The sequence below is a fragment of the Rattus rattus genome, chromosome 6 (genome assembly GCF_011064425.1).
Source record: "Rattus rattus isolate New Zealand chromosome 6, Rrattus_CSIRO_v1, whole genome shotgun sequence".
Taxonomy (NCBI): Eukaryota; Metazoa; Chordata; class Mammalia; order Rodentia; family Muridae; genus Rattus; species Rattus rattus.
Window position 1 is genome coordinate 27684530 of NC_046159.1, and position 27737 is coordinate 27712266.

General features: G+C 49.1%; 1 protein-coding gene across 3 annotated transcripts in view; it reads left to right on the forward strand.

Annotated features, from left to right (window-relative positions):
• Positions 1-27737, forward strand: part of Cacna1c (calcium voltage-gated channel subunit alpha1 C) — a 608098-nt gene that overhangs the window by 136699 nt on the left and 443662 nt on the right. For all 3 annotated transcript variants that reach the window (XM_032905806.1, XM_032905803.1, XM_032905804.1), the window contains exons 2-3: positions 5619-5940; positions 10993-11098. In XM_032905806.1, the coding sequence (XP_032761697.1) occupies positions 5619-5940; positions 10993-11098 (428 nt within the window). The remainder of the gene's footprint in view (positions 1-5618; positions 5941-10992; positions 11099-27737) is intronic.

The window sequence follows — 27737 nt, forward strand, 5'->3', positions numbered from 1 at the left end:
GTGTCAGTGCGCAGACTCCTGCTCTGTCTGCTCTGGTTTCTGTTTGGGTCTTGGTTGGGCAGTCTCAGAGCTGCATTAGGAATCCTGGCTTCAGGGCAAGCAACTGAGACTTGGCTTAGGTCTTTGCCTCTGTAGCCCAGGAAGGCAGCAGGAAGAAGCTGGAAGAGCAGCCGTGTCAGTTGCCTGCCTGTCATTCCATGCCACAAGGTGACCCTGTAAGGCCTGCTGGACTCATCTGTGGATAGGCTCCTCCAAGCTGGCGATGGACAGACTTGGCTGGTTCAAGACCAAGAGACAGGGTCCTCTTGCTTTCCAGTCACCAGGTTTGCACTGGCTCAAGCCAGTACACCTTTGGTTTTAGAATGGCTACTACACTTAGAGGGAAATATGGGGCCCTTGTCACCCATGAGGGCTTGATATATGTAGAGTCCAGGTAGAGAACTGCAAAGGTTTTGGGTGACTCCTGGTCCAAAAGGAGGCCATTGCTGTGCACTCAGGGTCTTGAAGTGACAGGGACTGCAGCAGGACAGTCATTGCAGCCTTCTCTTTCCTGGGGTGAGCTGCCTTCTGATCTGCAAGTCACATAGGTATTCTTCAGAAGTCACTAGCTCTATTTGTGGCAGAAGTCACCACAGAAGAAGGCTATACTGTTGAAGCCCCGTATCTTTTCCATGTCTGTGGCTCATTTGGGATCCATTTATGTTGCCCAGGGATCTGGGCATCTTTACTTAAGGGTAGTGTGGAGGAAGGAGGTGGCAGGAATTCTGGATCCTTCTGGTTAGGTTCTGTGTCCTTAGATTAGAAGGCTTTTTTATATTCTCAATTTATTCTTGCATATTGCATCTTGACCACAGTTATTCCTTCCTCTCTCCTCCTAGACCCTCCCTCCTTACCTCCCTCTTCCCCCATTTCCTTTCAGAAAAGGTCAGGCCACCCAGGGTTATCAATCAAATAAGGCATATCAAGTTCTAATAAGACTGGGCACCTACCTTCATATTAAGGCTGGATGAGGCAATCCAGTAGGAGGAAAAGGGTCTTGAAAGTAATCAAAAACAGCCCTCACTTCCTCTGCCAAGAGTCCTACAAAAACACTAAGCCACACAAGTATAGCATATATATAGAGGGCTGAGGCTAGACCCATGCAGGCTCCCTGCTTGTTGGTTCATTCTCAGTGAGCTCCTGTGAGTCCAGTTTGTCAATTCTGTAGGTTTTCTTGTGGTGTCCTTGATCCCTCTGGCTCCTACCATGCTTCCTCCCTTCTTCCACAGGATTCATGAGTTCTGCCTAATGTTTGACTGTGGGTGTCTGCATTTGTTGCCATGGGTTGCTGAATGGAGCCTCTCTGATGGTGATTACACTAGGCAAAATCATTTCTTTACCTCTTTTTTCCCGGATGTGTTTGGTTCTATCCTAAGGCTGTAAGCCATCTGGCCTCTGGTTTCTGGTCCACCAGGTAGCATCAGGGGTAGGCGTTCTCTCATGGCATGGGGTTCAAGCTAGACCCCGTCATTGCTTAGCCACTCCCACAGTTTCTCTGCCACCTTTTCTCCGGCACATCATGCTGGCAGGGCAGATTGTAGGCTGACGGTTTTGTGGTTGGGTTGGTGTCCCAATCCCTCCACTGGAAGTCTTGCCTGGTTCTGGGGGATTAGAGAGAGAGGTTTTAAGACAGAGTCATTTAAAGCCAGGCTTGGAATATGAATAGAAAGTACGAAGCAAATGGCAGAGAGACAAACATTCTAAGTACACAGAATCACATGGTAGCTGACGAGAACTGGAGGAATAAAAGGAGACCAGTACATAATAAGCCCAGGGAAGGTGGCCTGGGTCGGCATACACAGGTTCAAGGAACATGATGGGAAGTTTGGGTTTGAAAATGATTGGCGTAGGAGAGTGACAGGGCCTGATTTAGTGTTTTTATTTCCTAAGAGATCATCATGACTGGTTGTGAGTGAGGCTTGGATTGGAGATGGGGAAACCTGGAAATGAGAGAAATCTCAGGGACTCCTGCAGCAGGAAAGGAATGGTGACCTGGGCTAGAGCGGTGGCATGGGAGGCGGAAAGCGCTGGTCTCCTCTTTTTCCTCCGAGTTCCTATCCTCAGGGTAAGGGGAAGGACACAGTGCTTAAGGTGTCTAGTAAACTAATGTTTATCTGTGGCCTATCTTGTCTCTGTCACCAAGACACTAGACCAGAGGCCACCGCATGGAAGGAGCAGCAGTTTACTATGTCTCACGGTTTAGAAGAGTCAGTCCATGGTCCGTTGGCTCCTTGCTTTTGGATCTGTGGGTGACATTACATTATGGTCAGGGAGCATGGCTTACACAGACCTTTTACTTCATGGTGGCTGGGAAGCTGAAGGACAGGGAGGGGTGGGGTATAATATTCCCTCAAGGCCCTATCTCCAGTGATTCAAATCCTTCTCATCAGATCCTGCCTCTTGAAGGTTTGACCCCCTCATGCGATGAGGATGGGATGTGTGAGCAGTTGGGGATTGCTTACGGTACAAAGGGTGACAGCATTCTTGCCTAACGGAACATCACTGTTTTTATAGCCACTAGCAATAGATGCTGAACATCCTCTGGGATGGAGAATTTAAAAACCACCGTGTCATTATTGGACATCGTCCTGAGGGAAATACCAAACTACTCTAACATTGGGACTTCTCTCTGGGCCCTTGTAGGGCAGGGTGAGACGAGACTAATGGGTCTGTGCTGGGGCCCTGCAGTGTCCTTGCTCTTCTGAGAAGAGGCAACGCCTTTGTGAGGTAGGCAGGGATGTTGCTGTCTTCAAGAGAGCCCAGCCGCTGGGCAAACGGGAATCATTTTTCTTACGTCTGGCAGAGGTTGGTGCTGTGGAGGTCTTGCGTGTTTTCCTGTGGTCTGGTCTGCTGGGCTGCAGTTCTGGGGTTCTCTTGGACACGAGGAGAGCATCAGAGGATATAACCCAGTAAGGCTGGAGCCAGGTCAGACCGAGCCGGTGGCCTCGGTTCAGCTGGCAGCCAGGAGGCAAAGCTTTGAATCAACCTAATAATTTGAAAATTGGTCTTTGCATTGGGTGGTGATTTTGTGCTAACAAAAAGCATCAGAGAAACAATGCGGGGCTGTCCCACCTTCATGGTGTTACTCTGGGCTCAGAATCCTTGCTGCAGAGATGGGAGTCCCCCCACTACTAGAATGCATGGAAGGTTGTATTTCCCATTGCAGCTGTCCTTTAGGCTCTCCTAGAATTTCTGGTCGGGATGGGCAAGCGACTTGGAGAAGCCAAGGCCACAGTGACTTTAAAGTATATCCATCGTGGGGACTAACCTTGGAGAACACATTTCTCTTTTTTCCCACATGTGGCCATTTATGGTGGGACCGCCCTTTGTCACTCAAAGGCTATTGTGGTATTTTAAGATAGCTGTATTCTTGTTCTCAGTCAAGGGAGGAGGTGGTATTCTATTCCCCTGTACACTGAGACCTCTTAACTTGTGCTTTCTCCTGATGGTGTGCCCTAGAAGCATCCTTGTATCTGGGAATGGGTCTCACTATGGAGTGTGAGGATGCCCAGGACCCCTTGCTGGTCTTCACACTGGGGCTTTCTGCCTTCTTCTCAAGAGTCACCCACCCCGACCCCTGACACTGCTTGCTTTGTGAACAGGCAGCTGATCTGAGAGGAATGAAAGCAATGAACTGGTGCAGATAGGGAATTGGGGGTATGCTAGGCTTAGTGGGGAACATGGCTGCTTTTTATAGAAATATAGGAAGATAAATCCAGGAGCTGAAACAGTGTCCACTAAACTTTGTCAGTGCCACAAATAGAGTCTACCAAGTCAAAATTGCACACCAAAGACAGAACAGAGCCAGGAAGAGTTAAGTTCTAGCCCAGTTGGGCAAGCAAAGATGGGGCGCAGGGGGGCCATTTTGGACTTGCTCATGTCGGTGTAAGAAGAAGAAGCAGGGATATTTTCCACTCTCTGTCACCGGGGAGGTACCCTGGGAACTCACCGTAGGTGTTAGTGTTAGAGCTGCTGATCACTAAATGTAGATATTCACCATTCCCTGCTCAACCCAAAAGCCCAGCAGGAGGTGTGGACGTGTGTATCTGCATGCGTGTGTGCACACACATGTGCATGTGTGGAGTGTTAGGTAAGGAGGGAGGGATCCAGTCTGGCAGTTCCCGGTGAGCCCTGAGTGCAGCAAAATCTTCCATTGTCTCATTTGGTGACCTTTAATGAGTCACATGCTCCTTTGTTTTCTTGGGTTTTGAACGGAGACACTTATCTTGCTGCTTCGGAGAGCAGCTCTGCTTCAGATGCCTTGGCTAATCTAAACCCATGCTCCTCCGCTCTCTGCTCTGAGGCCTATGTCCCGAGCCTCTGGAGCCTTCCTTTTGGAGAGTGAGAAGGGAGTGTGTGGCGAGGTGAATATGCCAGGGTAGTGGGCACAACGGAGACATTTTACCGAGGTCTGTGGAATGAGGCTGAAGTCTAACACCACAGATGTCATCCACCAGCTGTGCAGGTGGCTGGTGACAGCTGGTGCCAAAGGAGGCCTGATGTGCTTGCCCTGGTATCCAGTGGGTGATACTAAGTACATAACATCTGTGCATCTCTCTCTCCTTCCTCTCTGTCCACGGGAAGAAACGATAATCTACCTCGATACGATTTGCTGTTGTGCCAGGAAAGGCTCAGGACCCCGCCGTCAGCATCTGGGATACTGATGTCAATCATTTGGCTTATAGTTGAAGTTTCATTGTCTCTGTTGCTGTAGCGATGGGGAGGAGAGAGTTTGGAAACCAGCAAGTGTGGTGAGCACCGTGCAAGCATGTTGGCTGGGTCTCTTTGGATTGCACGAGACAGCTAACAGACTCATCTTAACTGAGAAGTAGCTAAGTCACTAAAGTAACCGCCACGATAGAAGAAAGTGACTTGGGGAAGACTCTACCACAAATGTTCTATTACCTCCTAATAGTGCCTCCCTGGAACCATGTAGATGTGGTCTCAGAGAGGCGGGCATTCGATGCCCAGATCACTTCACTGGATAGGAGCTTACTTTGGCTTGACACTCTCACTGCAGAGTGTAGAGTTTCCCACTCTCGGGTGTACTGTGTCTTTGTACCGTCAGTTCCAGTGCAGGGATGATGGGCTGCTCACGAATACACATTTCCTTCCTCCTGATCCCCGTATCCCACCCTCATCTTCTTCCTTTTCTTCTTTACCCATTCTGCCTAAACGAGTATCCTTTTATTTGCGTGCTCTTATGAGCATGTATTTTAAGGGTCAGAAGTTGCATTAATTTCGCCGTTCCCCATATACTTTTTAACTAGCTCGGAGCTATGAACACACATTCTCACCTCTTGCCTGCCTACGTCAAGTCAGTGAGACTAGCGAAGAGAGTGCCAGGCCCAAGTTCATCCAGCTGAACTAGGTCACACGGGGCCTGGAATAGATTTTGTGGCTGTATTTCCTGGAGCATACATATTAGTGCTTTTGTATATCACTTCCCAAGTTCCTGCAATAGCTTGGGAGAAAAAAAGATTTTTATTTGTTTGTCAAAAATTGTGTCCAGAATCCAAAATGTGTCCCCAATGCCCCCATATTCACCATAGAAACTGTTGTCTTTTCTCTCCGCACAGGTTCCAACTATGGGAGCCCACGCCCAGCTCATGCCAACATGAATGCCAATGCAGCTGCAGGACTTGCCCCCGAGCACATCCCTACTCCAGGGGCAGCACTGTCCTGGCAGGCAGCCATCGATGCCGCCCGGCAGGCCAAGTTAATGGGCAGTGCTGGCAACGCAACCATCTCTACCGTCAGTTCCACACAGCGGAAGCGGCAGCAGTATGGGAAACCCAAGAAGCAGGGGGGCACAACTGCCACACGGCCGCCCCGGGCTCTGCTCTGCCTGACTCTGAAGAACCCCATCAGGAGGGCATGCATCAGCATTGTTGAATGGAAATATCCTTTATGCTGTGGGCTGGCCAAGGTGTGCCTTGGACCTGCACCTAGGGACTGGCCCTCTGGGGCTTACCAGGCATAGATATTAAAGCTATCTTATCCTTACTGCTGCAGTGATGACAGTCAGGATTCTGGACGTCCCCTCCCCCAGACTCCATGAGTCACCAGCTCACGGGACAAGGTCCCAGAATTTGTTGGTATTACAAGCATCCCTGAACCAAAAATCTGAAATATGAATTCTTCTACAATCTAAAACTTTTACAGTATCAACAAGATGCCATAAATGGAAAATCATCCACTTGATGTTATGTGACAGATTGTAGTCAAAATGTAGGCACTAAAATTTGTAGTGACTGTATGGGTAAGGTGTATGTGGGACATCAATGATTTCAAGTTCAGACTTGGGTCCTATCCCCAAGATATCTCATTATGAATCTGCAGGGATTCCAAAATCCAGACAGAGCTTAAATCTGAAACACTTTCACTCCCAAGCATTTGGGAGAAGAAGACTCTCCTGCTGCCACAAGTGACCTTAGAGAAGACAGTGTGGGATATGATCAGTGTGGGATACGAGCAGTGTGGGACAGGAGCAGTGTGGGACAGGAGCAGTGTGGGATATGAGCAGTGTGGGATAGGAGCAGTGTGGGATAGGAGCAGTGTGGGATATGAGCAGTGTGGGACAGGAGCAGTGTGGGATATGAGCAGTGTGGGATATGAGCAGTGTGGGACAGGAGCAGTGTGGGATATGAGCAGTGTGGGATAGGAGCAGTGTGGGACAGGAGCAGTGTGGGATATGAGCAGTGAGGGATAGGAGCAGTGTGAGACAGGAGCAGTGTGGGACATGAGCAGTGTGGGACAGGAGCAGTGTGGGATATGAGCAGTGTGGGATATAAGCAGTGTGGGATAGGAGCAGTGTGGGACAGGAGCAGTGTGGGACAGGAGCAGTGTGGGACAGGAGCAGTGTGGGATAGGAGCAGTGTGGGAGAGTCTGGGACAGGAGCAGTGTGGGACAGGGGCAGTGTGGGATGAGCAGGAGCAGTGTGGGATATGAGCAGTGTGGGAAAGGGGCAGTGTGGGACAGGAGCAGTGTGGGACAGGAGCAGTGTGGGATATGAGCAGTGTGGGACAGGGGCAGTGTGGGATATGAGCAGTGTGGGATATAAGCAGTGTGGGACAGGGGCAGTCTGGGACAGGAGCAGTGTGGGACAGGAGCAGTGTGGGAGGAGCAGTGTGGGATAGGAGCAGTGTGGGATATAAGCAGTGTGGGACAGGAGCAGTGTGGGATATGAGCAGTGTGGGATATGAGCAGTGTGGGACAGGGGCAGTGTGGGATATGAGCAGTGTGGGACAGGGGCAGTGTGGGACAGGAGCAGTGTGGGATAGGAGCAGTGTGGGACAGGAGCAGTGTGGGATATGAACTTACATTCAAGCCACCTGGGAGCCGCTTATGTGGCTATTTGTTGCTATCACATGCTGCTTCTTCACAACTTTCTTTTCTATGGCACTGTGTTGTTGTAGCTCACAGCCTGATCTTTTAGTGTAAATGGGCCAGGAGACACATGAGGACATAGTGGTCAGTGTCTCTAGCCCTTGGCTTAGCACTCGGGACCAGAGTTTCTCAGCCTGGGCACTGCATTGGAATCACCAGGAAAGTTTTAGCAAATTCTAGGGGCCACAGGTCTCACTAGTCCCCAGACGTTCCACAGAGCTCTCCAGGCAGGCAAGGCTACGGTATAGCCAAAGTTCAAAGCATCGTCTATAATAGCATGTATCTACTCTGAACACACAGAAAGGTTAGAGGGGACTTTAGAAAACATGTCTCTGAAGGGATGGGCTGTCACCATGGGCACGCCTCTTAACTTCTCAGCATCTTGGAGTTCCACTGGACAAGACATCAGTGCTCAGCTCTGACTGTCACTAGGGATGGAATGAGTCACAACAAACTCCCCAAGTCACATGGCCCGGAATAGACAGTATCAGAACCTTGAGACTTAGTGCTGGGTACCTTTTTAACCCCAACTCATTTAGACAGGGTCCTATGCTTCTTTCCAACTGGAGTGTCTGGTTTTATTTGCGAGTTTCTAGGAAAGGATTTCAAAACCTCTGGTAGTGATTGGGAAGTAAAAGATGGTAACCTAGGGTGAAACCAGAGTTCTGTGGAGCAAACAGCACTCCCTCCTGGGATACTTGAGCTCTTTCCCAGGAGTAACTATAATAGGATACAGCGCTAAGCAAGGGCTGCTGCCAAGATGTCCAGGCTGAGAAGCCTCACGGAGTCCATGAACGGATGTGAAGCTGAGCTTAGACAGTCCTGCCAGGCTGCATTCAGAACTACAGAATGAGAGAAGTGGTACCCTATGGGTAGCCACTGTGAAGGGAGAGCAAGGAGGCCTGAGATCCAAAGGATCCCCCATCCCCAATTCATACAGCACGTGTTGACAAAGTTGGTTTTAAATCCAGGGTTCCCGCATTCAAAATCCATGTCCTTCCTAAACTCTCTGCACTACAGTGCTGGATGGCGGGGCCGAGGCCTAGGCAAGACTGGATGGTTACTAAGAGGTACTAGAGAGTTAGTAGGTGGGACCAGATGGAGAGTCATTAGGTGGACAAGATAGTTATCGGGTAGGACTAGATGGCTACTTTGTGGTACTAGACAGTAAATTGCTAGGCGGAAATAGGTGGTTACTGGGTGGAACTAGAGATAGCTATCCACTCCATACTTAGGAAGTGCACTCCAGTGTAGTTCTATGGGAGGCCTGAATCTGTAGCCCTCACAGCATGATTAGCGGGACTGGCCTTCCTGAGAGAAGGTGCTTCCCACCAGGGGAGAGGGAGGGAATGCAGCCCACAGTACTAGCTGTGTGAAAGCTCCAGATGGCCTAGAACAGGTGAGGAGGGAGACTGATGGGCCCAGCAGCTCTCGACAGCCTGGCGCTGTCCTCAGATAGGCAGTAAAGGATGGAGGTACCATGGGTGCGTCAGGCTTGCTGGAAGCTCCTGGCTGCAGCTCTCTCAGGCTGCCTGTTTGTCCTCTTGGCATACAGGATGCTCCAGCGTCAGCCTGGTGCTTCGGTGTCTGGTGACGGGTGGGTTGCTTTTACGTTTGTGTGCATGGAGCAGGAGGTGGGGGATGGCTCGCTGACTGGTACAGGCAGTGAGGACACCTGATAGGGCACCAGACAGTGAGAATGGCACCTTGCAGCCTGTGCTGAGAGCTACTGTCTTGAGCAGGTTGGGGCCTGGTGAAGAAGAAAGGGATGTGAGAGGAGGGTTGGGAGAACCAGCTTTCTGAAATGCCCTCATGGCTACCTCAGGCAGATCAGCACGAAGTGGTTCTGAAACTGACTCAGGAACTGACCTTCTGGGTCTGGGTCCCGCTCTAGCTGTTAACTTGATGATTTCAGGCACAACACAACCTCCAGAAGCTTCAGTTTCCTCCGTTAGCGGAAGAGATTCTGTCCTTGCCACCCCTCCCTTAATGCTAGGTCCTGTCACCATTGCTGTTGCTATTAGGCACCTCAGGGCAGCAGGCTGTAAGAACCCATTGCTAGGTTCAGGCTCTGGGCGTGGCTGTGCTTCTTGCCTTCTGGGGGTCTTGGGCAGGTGTGAGGATGGCCATGTTTGTAAAGGGGAAATTGGTCATGTTCTCTCACAGGGCATCTTGTGATACCAAGACACATCTGAAAGATGGCATGTCTTAGGAGGCATCCTCTGCTCTGCCATGAGGCTGCTGGGGATCCATCGTGAAGGCAGTCACGCAGACTCCCCCTGAGTGCAGCCCAGCAGGCCCATGAATCCAACCTTGAAGGCTGTGGCATGAGGCGAGCATGGGCACGGTGGTCAGGGGATCTGCTTCTAGAGCTGCATGGCCACTTGCTTGGTATAAGGCTTTGGGGACTTTTCTTAGCTTCTCTGGGCCTCAAAGATTTGAACTAGATATGTGATTGATGTGGGAGGGCCCAGCCTCACTGTGAGCAGCGCTACTTTTGGGCAGGTGGTCCTGGGTTGTGAAGAAAGCAGGCTGAGCAGGCCACGAGGAGCAAGGCGGTCACCAGCATTCTCTGTGAGCTCTGCCTCAGCTCTTGCCTCCAGGTTCCTGGCTTGAGTTCCTGTCCTGACTTCCCTTTGTGATAGGCTGCGAGCTATAAACTGTAGTAAACCCTTTCCCTTTCCAAGTTGCTTTTGGTCATGGAGTTTTATCAGAGCAATGGGAGGCTAATTAGAAGAGGCTCTGTGAAAGGAACTTGCATGTGGGAACACCGACTGGGGCTTTCCTGCTTTCGGTGGTGGATGTGGTGTAGTCTCAGAGGAAGAGTGCTATCATATGAGCTTACTTGTCACCGTGTCCCGTCCTGGTGTTTCCATGAAGTCACGGCAAGAGAACATGAGAGTGTACTGTTACTAGCAAGCGGACCCTCAGTTGATGCTCTATAGCTCAGGCTGTCACCATGTCCTATGCGGATCTGAACTGGCAAAGGGGACACGATCCCTACCTCTGAAGCCACAGCACACATCCTACCTGGCTTTGGGGAGTCCTAAACTCCAGGGAGGTAGAACTCTCACTTTGCTTCCAAAAACTGAAAAGCAAAATCTGTAGATTTCCACGAAGGACCACTTGTTTAAAACCACTTCCTTCCAAGTATGCTTGGGTCCCTTGGCGACAGTTCACGAACCATGTGGAAATGGGGTCCTGTGGGGGATCCTTCCTGGGGCAGACGGAGCTCTTTACCCCAAGTCCACACGAGGGGGATAATGAAATCAAATGTAATCTAAATAAATAAAAGAGGGGAAGAAGTTATTTAGAAATCTGTGTTTACTCTGGCACGCGACTGGCCTCCACCGCTCTTGACATATTAGGAAAAAATTTTGGCAGGGGTCCACGAGAAGCACTTAAAAGGCATATGTTTCTCTTCAAAATACAGGGGACTTGGAATGCATTGTTTAAACAGAATTCTTATGCATCTTTGATTCATTTAAAAGAATATATATATATATATGGACGTCTGTTTGCTTCACTTGTGTTAGCATTGATTTCCTTAACTCCTGCCTCAGACCATTTGAAATAATTATTTTATTGACGATTTTTGCCAATTGTGTGGCCTTAGCAATCTATATTCCCTTTCCGGAAGATGACTCCAACGCCACCAACTCCAACCTGGTAAGTCTGGAGCTCTGCATGTCTTATCACGTGTTAGATAACCGAATTCTGGACGCAGATTCAGAGTGCAAGGTGGGAGAGGGGCGAGACGTGTATTTGAGCGGCGCCGAAGTTTGACGCTGCTCAGATCTTCCCGGCCACCTTGCTTTTTTTTTATTCAAATTGGCACCTGCCTTATCACAGGCTACTTTCAGAAGAATATTCCAATCAGGCGGCTGTGAGATGTGTGTTCCTATATGAGTGTGCGAGCGGGGGATCTTATAAGCAGTGTGTGTTACAGATGTACTGCTTAAATCCTGAGTGCAGGTGTTTGCTAGAGCGAGCGTTTTTGGATCATCGGCCGTGAGTATTTTGAGTGCCATTGTTCCATTGTTAGGCTTTGACTGCTCGATCATAGCATGATTGCATGATAAATAATTTCTAGGAAGCTTTTAGCAAAGTTTTCTTTTGTGGCCAAGGGGTATCATTGAGTTAAAATGGCTTTATTTTCCTCGGAGGAGGTGGCTTTCCATTTGGATTTAAGAGAGGCCAACCCTGGCAATTTGGGGTTAGTATTTGTCCATGGAAAAAGTGGAGAGTGTGTTTACTTTTGGCTGAGCGTGAAGTCATTGCAAATGCAAAGGCCTTTGCTGGTCTGGGCATGTGAGGCGAGCTCTGGAATGCACTTGGCAGAACCAGGGCTGCCTGGAGGGCTCCAGCAAAGGCTGCAGAGACATCTCGACTTTCTCCTGCCCAGGCCAAGACGTTGGCAGTCTTCATGTGATTTTCCCACAGCATGTTTGGTCACCAAGCCCACCATCTTCCTGTCACAGGTGCCTTCTTGTTACGTGGGATTGGGCTCCTGGATGAGACTGGTTGAGGAGAAGCAGGAATGTTATGGGGCTCTCCTTCCTGCAGTTGTGACTGAAGCTGTGGCTTCTGATGCTGTCAAGGGAGGAAGTCCCTTTTTTACCGAACCTTCGACATTTCCAAAGAGATTAAGTCTCTCAACTTATGGGTCATGGCTACGGTGGGGGGGGGGCGTGGTGTCGCATATAGGATCTCTTGCATATCAAATATTTACATTATGATTCACAAGAGTAGCAAATTTACAGTTATGAAGTAGCAATGAAGTAATTTTATGGCTGGGGTCATCACAACATGGGGGACTGTGTTAAAGGGTGGAAGCATTAAGAACTGCTGGTTTAGGGGTTGGGGATTTAGCTCACTGGTAGAGCACTTGCCTAGCAAGCACAAGGCCCTGGGTTCGGTCCTCAGCTCCGAAAACAAAACAAAACAAAACAAAAAACCAAAATAAATAAATAAATAAATAAATAAAAAACCAAAATCAACAACAACAAAAAAAGAGCTGCTGGTTTAGATGCATATTTTAGAGTTACACCGTTTTCTCAGTTTTTGCAATTTAGCTGCAGATATGTAGTGGGGAAAGTGGTGTGTGTGTGTGTGGGGGGGTGGGTGAGGTCCTTCAGTGTCTCATGGTCGGGGTGGGGTCACGTACTGGGGATAGCTTCCAAAGGTCCGAGAGATAGACACCAAGTACTGAATGGTGACATGGCTAGAGTCAGTATGCATAATGCATTTGCTGCAGTCTATGCAGCCAATGGAGATATGACCTTGTTTCTTAAAATAAAGAAATCTTTCCCATGTCAAAATATTATAGGCCAAAGTGTCACCCCAAAGCAGGAGCTCCTTCTATTGATCCTTGCTCTTCAAAGTGTTTGCCTCTCTCCCCCGCTGCCCTCCTTTGGAGCTCTGGTTCCATCCCTCAACTTGAAGGAGCTTCAAAAGCAGCTCTGGTTAGGCACAGAAGTCGTATCTGCTCTTAGACCAGTGCATCGGTGGATGGCTATCCCCCCTCCCTGCCCAGCATCTGCCTCTGTGTGAGATTGAGACTTTCTAGGTGATAATAAGGAGTCAATGCTGAACTTGTTCTTAGGGTGGCCAGCTTCAGGACATGCTGGGGGGATGGCAGAAGCACACAGTACTCTACAACTAGAACTTAACAACAACAACAACAACAACAACAACAACAACAAAATCAAACTGGATACTCAGAGAGAGACAGAGTTGTGTCTGAAGCCATGATTCTCAAACTCCCTGTGGGGAGGCACGTGTTCCCCAACCTTCCCAGATTCTATGAGTTAGGAGGAGGGTCCACGGAGACTGCATTTTTTTTTCCTTTTTTTTCCGGAGCTGGGGACTGAACCCAGGGCCTTGCACTTGCTAGGCAAGTGCTCTACCACTGAGCTAAATCCCCAACCCCGTGATATTTTCCTCTTTACCCATCATTGTCCTGGTGTTGGCCGTGCCACCCACTATGAAGTACGTCATTTATAGCAGAGCTGCTGTGAGCCCGACCTGCCGACAGCTGTTACTCTGTAGGTAAACTCTCTGGTACCTGGTGAACGGCCTTTGCCAGCCGAGAGAACCTATTGTGCGAGCAGAATGTCCGACTCTCCCTGAACCCTGAAGTTCACAAAGACTTGGCTGGAGTTTGAATGTTAAGAGGATACGCTGGCATTTGACTTTTTGTGGAGAACATGGACCATGCACTTTCTAAGCAGGAGCCAGGCTCTGAGGATCGTTATGGAAGAGGAAAGAGTGAGAGTGAGAATATATGCCTGGCCTTTCTTCTCTAGGGTTTGGATTGACAAGCTCGGGGACACTACAGCCCCACACACTGTTGTAAAATCGGGGTGATGAAATTGCACCCTGGGCTGTTGCGAAGGTTAAATGAGAGACTGTGTGAGAGGCATGCCCTGGTGCCCTGAGCCAGCAAACACGTCCGTCCATTAGAACTAAAGTCCTTACTGAGATTTCTGGGAGTTCAATCTGTAGTTCCCCAGGTTGGTGTCTGCTTCAGAAGGATTCAGAGGTGGTCAGATGTCAGCTTCCAGGCCACTAACCTGGGTCTTCTGGGTACTCCAAGGGAGTCTTGGAGGGACAGTCCTGTGGACTTCAGTCCCCCTCCCACTGCCAATAGTCAGTCAGCTCAGGGTCTCCATGTGTCCCTATCTTTGGATAGCACTAGATTGAAGACTGGCCTGCATTTGGACTGCCCCAAGTCCCAAGGTGAGGGTGAGTCCTACTGGCCGAGTCTGAGGAGTGACTGACAGTGCACTGCCTGTGTCCAGTGGGTTCTTCTACCCTCCTCTCAGTGAGCTGCAGTTACTTCCAGAGTCGAGTTTGCTGGAGAGGGAGGTGGTTTTGCATTTGCATAGCTACAACAGCGGCATGACAAACAAGCTTTAATGCTGCCATGTGCGCGTCATCCCAATTCAGCAGACGACGTTTGTAAGTAGAGGAGGGCTGTGATGTACACACTGCAGAACTGCAGTAACAAGGCGTTCCGCCCCGCTTGCCTCTACCCCTTCATTCATTAGAGAGGGAGCCCAGGATTGCAGGGGGCAGCCTGTTTGTGGCTGAGAGAAAACTTAGGCCAGTACACATGATACAACTTTTAGAGGGCAAGGCCTACTGACAGATGGACAGACGGACAGATGGATGGACAGACAGACAGACAACAGCAGCAACGAAACTAGGAAGTGGGTGTGAGCAGAATCAGAATTGGAGCTGTCATAAGAGCCGTGTAGTTCAGGAGTCAGAGCTATAGGCACTGAGGTGGGAGAGACCGTCACTGTGACCCGAGGTCATGTACTTAACTGTCTTTTCTGGCAGAGAGACTGCAGCACCTTCACTGCACCTCCTCCAGAAGCTAGGGATTTGCATATACTGTGTATAATCCCCTAGTGACACATGGGGATTTTTTTTTCTTTTTTTCGGAGCTGGGGACCGAATTCAGGGCCTTGTGCATGCTAGGCAAGCGCTCTACCACTGAGCTAAATCCCCAACCCCACACATGGGGATTTTTATTATTTGTCTCCTCACAGTGGGAATTAGTTCATCTTGCTCGGGCCTGGATCCCCAGTGACTGGCACGTGCCTGGCCCTTGATAAATGGCTGTTGAGTTAATGACCAAATGACTGAATGCCACCAGGCTTTGAGCTTCTCTCTGTGTGGATGAGGAAATGAAGGTTTATAAGGGAGACTTGGGGAACACGTGGCAAAAAGAGAATTTGAACTAAAGCTGGAACAAAATGTAGCATGGGCCCTTTGCTCCATTGTCTGAGAAAATGTTTCAAGGATGAAACTGTGACAGTAATAGCAGATATTTTTTTAAAAGCCTACCAAAGCAAACCAAGATCAAACTTGTTGTTTTTCAAAAGCAAACGCAATACATTTGAAGTAAATGAAGTTAAACGAATTGTTATAGGACTTCACTGAGCCTATCTAAAATTGTGTGTGTGTGTGTGTGTGTGTGTGTGTATGAGTGTATGTATATGAGTGTGTATGTATGTATGTGTCTCTGTGTGAATGCATATGTGTGCATATGTGTTATGTGATTGTGTGTATGTATGTGAGTGTGTGTGTATGTGAGTGTGCTACGTATATATGCGTATGTATGTGTGACTGTGTGTGTGTATGTGTGTGTATGAGTGTCTATGAGTGTATGTGTGGGAGTGTGTATGCATGTGAGTGTGTGTATGCATATGTGTATATGTGAACGCATTATGTGTATGTGTGTGTATGAATGTATGTGTGTGTATATATGTGAGTGTGTGTATGTGAGTGTTATGCGTATGTGTGTGTATGTGTGTATGTATGTATGAACATATGTGTATGTATGTGTGAGTGTGTGTATGAGTGTGTATGAGGATATATGTGTGAGTGTGTAAGCATATGTGTGTGAATATATGTGTGTATGTGTGTATGTATGTGAGAGTGTGTATGTATGTATGTATGTATGTATGTATGTATGTATGTATGTGTGTGTGTTTGTGTATGGTGGGGGTGCTAGGAATGAAACATTGGGTCTTATGCCTGTGAGGCAAGTGTTCTATACCCGTGCTACAGTCTCGTCCCCATCTTCTGCTTTAACACGATAGCACAGGTACAGCTGGCAAATCTTCCCTGTCAGAAACTTTGGGGTGCTCTTCATTAGGTGCTACACGACACTAGAGAAATCGAGATCCCTGCTCGGGGTCTGTAGTCTCCTGAATTACAGATTTAAGAACGACTCAGAAGGAAGACGGAAGACAATCTTATTAGAAGGAAAAGGGAAAGCTGTATTCTGGTGGCTCTCCAGAGGAGGGAGGGGAGAGGAGGAGGAGAGAAAGCCAAGACCTTCCAATTTCCATATCCACGATGAGGGTCAGCAAGCAGCCGCCTGGCCAAGAGGAAGCGCTTAGCTTTAGAGAAAGAGTGAAAAGCCCCGGGTTGATAGAAAGTGCACATAAGCTCCGGACAACACCCGGAAGAGAAAAAAGAAGGAAAAGACAGAGTTCCGTCTCTAGACTCAGACAGAACAGAACTAATAGAACCTCAAGGTAGCTGCATAGTGACTATGCCAGAGGCAGGGGGATCTCTATGAGTTCAAGGCCAGGCTGGTTTACAGGGTGCTTTCCATGACAGCCAAGGCTACACAGAGAAACACTGTCTTTAATAACAAACAAACAAACAAACAAACAAATAAACAAGAAAACAGTCACTATGCAGAGAGCAAGGATTCTTGGAAGGAAAAACATGTTGTCTCATTAAGACATAATTACTCCTCTCTCCCCACTCCCATCCACTGTCCTGGGGGTGGTTTCTTAGCCAGCTCATTGACCAGTAAACTGGATTAACCTTGTGCTTTGTATGACTTGGGAAGTTGGGTCTCCATTCAGGCCAGAGACCTAGGAAGAAAACAGTTTTCCCTCTTGGGTCTCTAGTACTACTGGGCCTTTATGTGTGTGGTTGCTGCCCTGTGTGCTTCTGGACACAAATATATTTAGACACCATAGTGATGACCTGGGCTAGATATGATTGTTACTCCATTTCATTGTTTGTGCCAATGCTCAGAGAATATAAATTATCTGCTCATGGAACGTTAATGCGCGATGGCAATGGGATGTGTAGATGCCGTGCGTCTGCTTGTCTGTGTTCTTGCCCACTGGGCCACAGGTGTCTATGTTCCCCATGGCTTTTGGAACTCCCATTTCTGGATCAGGCAGAGGAGTGGAAGCTCCTGCTGTCACCACAGCTTGAGGAGGACCGGACTCCTCAGAAAACTTCCTGTTGATTTTTATCACCAAGATTTATTTTGAAGCATGGAGGTTTAAATGGTAGGTTAGGTGCTTAACCTAAGGACCGTGTGTCAGAAGAGCAGAGCTGGGATGGGACCTGGTAAGGCAAGGGCAGGAAACCCAGCAGAGAGCCTTAGATTGCAGGTTGAGAGCATTGCAGTTCAAGTGGGTGGTGGGAGGTGTGCGGTTAATCAACCCTCAGGGTACCTAGGCTATTGTTCAACTTGGTGTTTGTGCACTAAATATTTCAGAGGGAGCAGGCGGTGTCTGCCTTGCATGTGCCCATGGATAGACACACAGGATGACCCTGTTTTCATCCATATCACCTTTCAGTCATCCTTGCCCATCCTCATCCGTTCTAGGGGAAATACTATGTTAAGTTGACTCCTCATGCGATGGAAGCTTTCCTCATGTACCAAACTCCTTGGAACTTATATGAAGAAAGCCCTACTAGGATATAAAATACAAATCCTTGGCTCTGTCAGAGGATAGTGAATGTAATTTTATTCTCCTTTTGGGGACCACATTATCACTGAGAACCTCAGCTTTTAGACCTTCAGTAACTGTGGGGACGGGGCAACGGGCAGTGCACTTTTGAAGTGGGTCATAGTGTGAAAGGTTTTGGGTCCCCTGCTCCAGTCCCCACCATCTTCCCTTGCTGCTCCTCTCCTGTGGACTCGGGAAGTTCATCCCGTGGTCCTTGCTAGCTATGTGCAGAGTAAGGGAAGGCAGACTGACGCTCACAGCCGGCTGACCTATGAATGAGCCGTGCTAGCTCTGGGGATTCGGAAGCATTGATTTTGGCTTCTCAGTGCCTTTCCCCCAATGCTCCCTCTGTTCTCACTGGTTCCTGTGTGATTGAGACACTTGGATCCGCGCCTCCTGACAACTTTAATGTCAGCACGCACACTGCTGGCACCATTTGGAGTACACGACATGTGTTAACTCATTTAGCCTTTTCAGCAACTCCACCAGACTTCTGCTGTAGTTGCAAGCGTCCCTCTACTTATTTATTTATTTATCTTTTTACCGACGGACCGCATGTGTATGCATTTATCACAGCCATCCTCTTTTAAAGATTAGGAGAGGCAGAGGGACACAAGATTACTCGTCTGAGGTCACAGGCTGGGAATTGAAGCAGTGGTTCTGAGGTCCCATCTGCCCCTGAACTGCTGTGTGGTGTGACCTCTCTGAGGTGTAGGAGGGAGTGGCTCTCCTTGTGAAAACGGTGCTTTCTTGGAGCCCGTGACTAGTGCGTGTCCCATGTACACAGTTGTCTTTCAACCAGGGGCACCGAAGGAGGAGCTGTGGTTCCGATCAGGAGTGGAGCTCCTTAGGGTGTGCTGTGTCTCTGACTGTCCTAGGGTCGGGCCATTTCAAACTCTAACTTGCCTACCAGAGGACGGCACAGATCACCCACTGGCTAATGAGATGTATGTGGCTTTGAGGCCTGACTTCCCTCTAGGTCAGCGAGACTCATATTAGTTGAGGTCCTCAGTCACACAGGGCTCTAGGCCTTCTCCAAAGTAGTGCATATGTTATGAACTGGAGTGAGGGGCACACTTCCTGAGGCAGGATTACAACCAGAGAGAGAGAGAGAGAGGGAGACAGAGAGAGACAGAGATAGGCAGAGAGGCAGAGACAGAGACACAGAGACAAAGATAGACAGAGAGATGAAGATAGAGACACTAAGAGAGACCAAGAGAGGCAGAGACAGAGACACAGACAGAGACAGAGAGACAGAGACACTGAGAGTGACAGAGGCAGAGACAGAGACAGAGACACAGAGACAGAGAGAGACATAGACACAGACATAGACACAGAGACACAGACAGAGAGAGACAGAGAGAGAGAGAGAGAGACAGAGACAGAGACAGAGACAGAGACAGAGAGAGACTGAGCTCAGAAAGCTGCATGATGAGAAAGTTCCAGGCCCTTCCGGGACCTGTCAGTACTTGTGTGTGGTAGGTTGGGAGCACCAGGTAGGAGAGTGCAAGGACATCCAGCTGCAGGCACCCATCCCTACTTCCAAGGTCTAAGGGCTCCTCTACACCCCACTTATACAGCAAGGCTTCACTGGGGACGTTCGAGCAGCCCAAGGTTTGTAGACATACGACTGAGCTGAGCTAACAGGTTCTGTGCTGGACAGAGAAGAAGTTGAACAGGCTGTCATGGTCCTGGGGTGTGTTCCCCTCTGCCACTGACTACCACTTAGGCCTTGTCACTATGCTGCCTTGGGCTTGAGGTTTCCTAAACACAGGTGCTCACTCAGTGAGCTGCAGCACGTCAAGTGGGGGGAGGTGTAGGAACTCGGGCAAACATGCAAAACGACTAGCAACTGTGTGTGCTGCTCCTTTAGAACTCCGTGGATAGTCCGTCTTCGGAATTTTTGCTGTTTTTCTGGCATAGTCCTTTGTTGAACCTTTTCCCTTAGCCTCAAGACAACTTAGAGATGTAGAAGAACTAAAAGCTAGGCTCCAAATTTAGTTTCTGACCTTTCTAAGATGGACGCAGAGCAGTGCGGCTGTCACCTGCTTGAGAGCTGGCTGGACGGCTCCAGTTGGGAAAGTGCTTTTGTGGGCGCATAGGCTGGGACGAGCGTCCCTTACTCTGTGGCTGGAGGGCTCATTTGTATTTCTCCTCTATCCAGCTTAGTTCTCACCCATGGATCGGGACTGTCCCACTACTCTGGAATAGCTTTTTTTTTTTTTTTAATCCTGAAGCATCTGCAAAGACTATTTTCAAATAAGGTCACATTCCCAGGCTTGAGAATGGCATCGTAAAGAAACCTTTCTGAGGGACGCAGTTCAGCATCTGCTCACAGGAAGTGGGAGCAGGGATCATACGCACCCAGTATCTGGTGCGGTGCCTGGCAGAGACAGGAACCTCAGGAGTGACTGCCCAGCCTTGGGATGGTGTGGGCCGAGATCAGGCTTCTCTAGGGAGGTTAGTCTGATGGTCCTTGTGCTTTTAGTGTTACTATCAGTTACCTCTGGGCTCCTTCCTTGTCCCTCACCTTCCTGAGTGACCTCAGGCTAGCATTTGCCTTCTGAGTGTCTGGAAGAGTATGGTTAAGTGGTTGTTAGATATTTTGGTCATCTGGGCCTCCTTTTTCTGGTGAATAAGACTGCTGACAAGATACCGGTAAATCCCTTACACATTTGATTCAAATGATTGCTTTGTTCAAGGAATGTGTTGGGAATACGAAGTTGCACAAAGAAGGCTGGCCAGAAGTCTCTATTTTCCACTGGTCACTACCCCAATAGCAGGCTTGAATCTTGTGCTTCTGAAAGAGGAGAATTCAGAACAGTAAGTAAGTAGTGAGTAAGTAAGTAGTGAGTAAGGAGTCAGGAGCAGTTAGAGTAAGCAAGGATTCACTCTGTAGGTAAAGTGGGCTGAATTGAGCAGCTTTCCTAGTCGGGTGCTTTTTATCTCTTTTCCTATTACCCTGTTCCCCGAGTCTCTCTCAGCATAGGCACTTCTAGGAAAAGATCTGGGTTTTCTGGGAAGCCCGGTCTATGCAGAATTCTCAGTAAGTATATAAAGATACAAGAATATGTATAGGGGCTTAAGCACTCTTAAAGCCGAACTATCTACTTGGGCCACTCTGTGCATACTCCCCTGGCTAGGAAGTCTTGAAGTCCCTCGAATTTGACCTAGCTATTGTGGACCAGAAGTGCTCATTTCCCTTACATTCTGTCTTTGAGGCCCTGAGCTGGCCCATCTAGAATGGAACATCCTGACTGTACCTTGACCACCATTCAAGCACCACCATTATGTTTATATTCTGTCTTAGGATCCTGAGCAGGGCCACCTGTCACTCTGTAGTCTTCCTTGGGGGGCCTGTTGGATGGTGCCCAGAGTTAACCGCCTGCCTAACACAAGATCCTATGGAACCTTGTTTGGTGAAGTTGCCAGAGACCCAGTAGGCAGTCATAAATAAAGGAAGCTCAGGGCATCATGGACAGCACGGAGAAGGAGGTAAGAGAGGCGCAGAGAGAGCTGCAGTTAGAGTCGGTAGGGGGTGAGCGTGGCAGGGCCCCCTGTGGAGGTGTCCCATGAACAGGAGCAGAGAGATAGGAATGAGAAGGAACCAAATGGGGGACAACCTGTGGAGAATCCTGCAGGCAGAGCGCAGCAGGGTGAGGACTCAGTGGTGAGAAGAAGTCACTCATAGTATTTCCCACACTGAGAGTCAGGTGAAGGAGAATTTGAGCTTGGGCAGAGGGATCTCCACCCTGATGAGGAATCTGGGGTTTGTCCCAAGGGAGGGGATGGTGGTTGGTTAGTTGTCACCAGCCTCCAAAGGAGCGGGTGTCCCAGTGGTATCAGAAGAAGCTTCAAAAACTGAGTGACGGCAGGGCCCTCCGCTTTCCCAGGGAGCGCTTCTGTGGCTTGCCAGAGGGCCTGAGTCGATCTCCCTGGGAGCCACGGGCTATCCTTTCTAGAAGGGAAGAAGCCTTAGAAAATGTGTCCTAGCGGAGAGGGACATGAAGGTGACCTCCTGGGATGAGATTTCCCACTTCTGTACACTGGATTTGGTGACCTAGACCTCATTTGCCTGATTAACAAGGGGACCTCCAAGAGTCCGTGTGTCTGGACGCCCTTGGTTGGCATCCATCTGGCTGGAGGGGGAGGGCATTCCTGTCCCCAACTTGTTCGCTGCCATTAATAATTGTACACATGGAAACCAGATGTTTAAACGTTCCGTGTGCTTTAGTTCTGAGGTCTCCTCTTTGTGACATCTTTGGCCACCCTATACTTTTTACTTCAGGTTTATCCATGGGTATCGCGCTTGGTTTTCAGCGTTCACTTAAGCCCAAGTGTCACTCGATCAGGCACCTGTTACGGTCTAGTCCTTGGGCCAGGGACCCCCAGTTATAAAAGAGATAGTATGAACCGGCCTACGTGCTTCCCAGTTTCATGAGGACAGCCGGAGGTTCACTCCCAGTTACGTGGAGGTCGGTATGACCAAGCGAGTGGTTCGGTGGAAAGCATGCTTTTCCTGGCATTTCTCTTTCTTTTCCCCAATTTGCTTAATGATCATTTCTTGCTAATGGTGCTTTGAGGAGTCTGGAGAGGCCCCAAATTGCAGAGGAAAGTGCTAACAGGAAGAGAAGTGCTGACCTGGCTCTGAGCCCCAGGGCAGGTCTCCTAACCTCCCTAGCCTCAGTTTCCGTGTGTTACTTAGGGCTAATTACACCTACTCCACTACAGACTTCTGTGAGAAGCATTATCTCATTAGAGATAATGTTCTTAAAAGTGCTTTGAAATTTTGTGTAGCATTTTTCAAATGCTAAGCATTGTCATATTTATTATTGAGCGCTACTAATTCCGCACCAGAGGTGGTGAGGACAGAAGAGGCCGTTGTTATTGCCATTGCTCTGCCACAGCTGGGTACTGGGATGTGTTGGGATGGATGGGCCACGCAGGGGAAGGCCATGAATCAGCCATAGAAGAACTCATGGTCAGACAGGGAGGCAAGCCGTATAAAAGGAGCCATGACTAGGTCTCAGAGAGGCTGTGGGTCTTTCTTGCTCCAACACCCTCTGCCTGTCGTCAGGAAACGCTTTCTTGGAAGAGAGACACTTGACCTTAGCTGTCACTAACAGGAGAAGAAGAATCAACTTGGGGCTCTCATTCATCAAAAGACTCTTTATTGGATAACACGCAGTGTGTGTCAGGAGATATGTAAATACATTTTGGTTGGGGAAATCAAGTACTTCCTGAGAGAAGGTAAACATGACTACAGTGTTTCTTCCAGGCTACAGAGCACAGAAAGGCCAGGTGCTGTGGGAGTCAGAGGGGCACCTTGTTTAGGCCTGAGAGTCCATGGGAAAAGTTCAGAAGGCAGGATGCTCTACCAGAAAGGCCCTCTAGGCATTTGCTGGTAGTTACCCTTCATTCACGGGCCCATTCCTAGTAGGCTTGAAACATTCGCTTCCATATTCAGTCACTGCTGTCCACATGGTCGGTAGGAGGAGCATGAAGAAGGCAACTTTGCAGCCTCCCCACTGTGCCCTTTGTGGGTAGGAGGGCTTTGTAGGGATCTGGCTGTGAATTTTAGTGATCGTGACTCATTCAGGGTACAAGTCTCAGGGTTTGTGACCTGAGCCAAGGCCAAATGCTGGGGAAGAGGAGCAAGGGAAAGGCCTGGGAAGTGGGAGGGTGAGAGCCCGTGCGCCTCCTGAGGTGGCTTAGGAAAGGGGGTGCCACACAGGCCTTCCTGCTATCACAGATCGGTTCCACTGAAGACTCAACCCTCTCCTGGCCCTGTCCTTGTTCCCCGCCCTTGATCTGTAAAGCACAAGGCTCCAGGGTGAGGACAGCAGTGAGAAATGGCAGTGTCCAGCAGGGCTTCGTGACTGTGCCTGGGGTGCCTTGGCCTGCTTACTTAGTGTTTAGAGACTTCAAAAGGATCCAGCCAACGTTGGGGGGCCGGGCTGACCAGAGAGGAGGGGTGAGAGACAGAACACTGCCCCGTTTATCTCCCGGGAGGAAAGAAGAGGAAAGTGGATATAAATCCCGCCTGTGGCCTGTGCGCTATCCTGCCCTGTGAGGCAGGCCAGGTACCAGAGAGCCAGCCTGCCTGCTTCTGTGTGACCTCAATACAACGGAAGGATTATTGACAACAGCTTTAGGCAGCAAAATGCCGATTCCAGCAAAGTAGGCTTTCAGCTTTATTGGCACTGGGCATCACCAAAATACTCATTCACTAAGTACGTCCCAAGGGCTTGTCATACCGGTTTATGGCATGACACATGTTATTCTCTATCAACTTAGAATGGTGATCAGAAGAGAGAACCCCAGACGTCACTGGAGAAATGGGGAGAGCCCTGGGATCACAATGTGTAATAGGATCCGAGAGGAAATACCCCCGGCACGGTTAAAAGAGACCACTTCCTACCATCTCCAACCTCACACAGGCTGAGCTTTGGTAATTAAATAGGCAGAAGGGTTTCTTCCAGGTGAATCATTTGGAAAACTTACTCCCTAATGTGTGTTTTGCATGTTCTTTATCACCGGTCTTGGAATTAGCAACCAGGAGTGTGCAAAACGGCACTGGAAAACTGTGCCTGGGCACATCTGGCGTGAGTCAGCAATGATGCCAAGGATGGGGAATTTATGCAGCTTCTGGGACTGTGTTATTGTTTGTATGCATATGTGCATGTACAGACAGTTATGCACAGATACACATGCATGCATACAGACTTTTATGATGCCCACGGAGTCCTGCAAATAAGGAAGCTGTTGAAAGGACACACAGGAAGGCAGGGGAAAGGCCCACATGCGTGGCTCTGCAGCAACCCTGCACTAATCTTTGTGACCCGAGCCTGGCGGGTCACCGTGGAGGTGTTGCCAGCACGCATGTGTCATATTAAAATACAGCTTTGCAAAGACGCACCGACTTTGAGAGTCACACCGTACATAAAGAAACATCCGAAGTTGTCTTCCAGCCACTGCTCAACAACTGCACATCCTCGTTCTGTGCACTTCGCTAAGCTCCTTCCTGCCCCCGCCAGCCCAGGCTCCTGATTCTGAGGAGTACATTATAGTCTTGGGGCCTGAGTCACATCTTCTCTTTAGCTCCCAAATTACTGTTAGTTACACAAATATCACCCCCTAGTAGATTTCTAGAACATAAAGTATTTGCCAGGAACCTTTCCGTTTGTAATTTTGTAATCTTTAATCCCCGTAGCAAGTTTGCATCAGAGATGTTTGCAGTCCTTATTCATCAAAGAAACAATTCAGAGGCAAAGTGCCCCCCCCCCGCCCCATTCCCAGGAGGTTGCTAGGACCACACATCTAGGAGTTGGAGGAGCCAAGAATTGAACCAGAATTCTGTGTTATTCAGGTCACGGGGCTTACAACTTACACAGGGCATGGAAACTTCTGCATCCATGTCTACCCCAGATAGTGGAGTAAAAGGGGTTTGAAGAAGATGGATGTACGTTTTGATTTCTGTGACCACAAGGAGTATGGACAGGACGAGCTGTGTATCAAACCCATACCATCTGGCCCTGTGTACCACTCGAGATGACTTGTTGGGGACCCTGGCTTTGCATCATGCCTGGATGAGCCTTGTGGCTTTCTTCCTCATCTTCCTCTTCCTCCTCCTCCTCTTCTTTCCTTTTTTGCCTTCTGGTGATGCACAGAATTCAGTTTTTCCCGAGATTCTATGTATTGACTCTCGAAGTGACATTTTGATTTGGGAAGGTGTGGCCCTTTTGGATGGAGGTCACATGGGCAGCAGCAGAAGCTGTACCTGGCAGAGTTTGGAGAAGTGGAGGATTCCTTAGACACCTGTTGAGCTTGCTTCCACTTACGACTTGCAAAGTGTGCTTGGGTGCCTGAGAATGAGGGAGAAAGGATAGCTGAGCTGCCTAGAGAGTCGGTGCCTCATTCTCTCGCCCCTGTAGAAGTACACACTGGTGCACATGTTCCGACCAGCAAAGACTCAGGCATCGCATTCATCTACCCCAGGCTCACAGCCAAAGGAATGAGAAAGACTTGGCACGATGTCATGGGAAATGTCATGGTCCCTTCTGGACTCACTTAAAAAGCCCAAGACCCATTTACTTTTGATTTCAAGACATTTCTATTTATAGTATTTTGGGAAGCTGGAGTCTAGGAAGATCCTGTCTGTAGGAATTGTCAGTTGCATACAGCAGGCTTATGTCTTTTCAGGTTTCACAGCGCCATAGCCTTGACCTTAAATGCTCCCTGATGTCTGGGTGTTTTAGGCATGGTCCCAGGGCGGCCCTTTTGGAAAGTACTGGGACCTGTAAGAAATATGGCTCAGTGGGACATCATGGAGTTATTGTGAGTGTGCCCTTGAAGGGGACAGTGAGGCTGAGGCACACCGCCCCTTTTGATGTGTATTTGTTTGTCTACAGGCTTACATATGACAAGCTCCCGACGGCATTCTAGAGTCACGGGGCTAACATACCATGGTTGGAACCTCCAAAAGTCAGGAGCTGAAGTGAACCCTCTGTCTTTTGTATCTTAGTTATCTTCTGTGTGTTAGAGTGACAGAGAACACAGAATGTTAGTGTTCCCAACTACTTACGAACTACATCATCAGGATGTTTTAGATCATGGCTGTCCCTGAGAAGAGATGGTCCCTGGAGCATATGGGAGGAGAATTTTCAGCTCAGGGCAGGGAATGGGACCTGGCCAGAGGAGAGTCAGTCCTAAAGGGAGAGGGCAGTTCTTAGGCATGTGCCAAGGCTAGTGCAAACCTCAAAGCAGGGCTGCCAAGGAGCCAGAGCCAGCTGGATAGAATGTCAGCAAGCCAGAGGCTCAAGAATGTGGACAGTGGGAAGGGCTTAGGATCAAGCTGGCTTTCTGAGTCAGGGCAGGGCCACAAGCAGGAAGCAAGCCGAGGACCCAGATGTGACCCAGTGACATAAGTAAGAACAAGGACTATAGACGAAGCAGTCAGTGGTCCCACAAGAAGCCCAGGCCACAGATCAGTCATGTGCTCATGGACTCTGGGGGGGGGAGAGGGGATGATGTCACAGCCCTCAGAATGTAGCTAGCAGGCTTGCTTATGAGCCTGGGAACTTTCCATGTTTGTAAGGAGGGGGTTGGGTTAGGATGGGGGCTTTCAGATTAAGGTAGGGCAAGGTGGACTGGAGTATTAAAGAGAAGCAGCAATTTATCTCTCTCTTCAGGACAAAGCCAATGTTATTCTCTCTAAATCCTGATGGATTTTGGGGAAAACTCTGGGGGCTGACCTTGAGTAGGTGGTGTTTGTTTAAATGTCGGGCACATATCTTTAATCCTGGCACTTGTAGGGCAGAGATAGGCAGGTCTCTGTGAACTTGAGGCTAGCCTAAGCTACATAGTAAGCTTCAGGCCAGCCAAGGTTCCATATTGTCTGTTTTAGCATACACACACACACACACACACACACACACACACACGCACGCACGCGCACGCACGCACGCACGCACACGCACGCACGCACGCACGCACGCACGCACGCGCGCGCGCGCTCACACAAAGATACACACTCACACACAGATATACACACAAAGATACACACATATACACACAGAGAGATACACACACACACACACGCTCACACATACTCACACACAGATACACACACACACACACACACACACACACACACACACACACACACACACCAGTGATATCAGGAACTTAAGTTTTCAGTTTCTTCTTTGAGGAGTGGAGGTGGCCACACTCCTTCCATCTTGTTTCCTGTTCTATCAATCTCTTAAGACAGTATTCGCATAGTGTGCCCCAAAGAATAGAACACTTGGATAAACCTCTTGGGAAGACGGTGTGTAAAACTCAGTGGCAACTGTTAGCTCTGGGCAGGTGCCAAGGGCCTGAGGCAGCCTTCTTACATCCCGTCTGCCTTCTTTGTGTTGATTGGCTCATCTGGCCGGCTTCACTGTGCCAGTTTTTGACAGGTATGGAGGAGGACTATAAAACTCAAAAGATTTTGTGAGCTCCCTTAGACCTTGTGCTTTATTCAC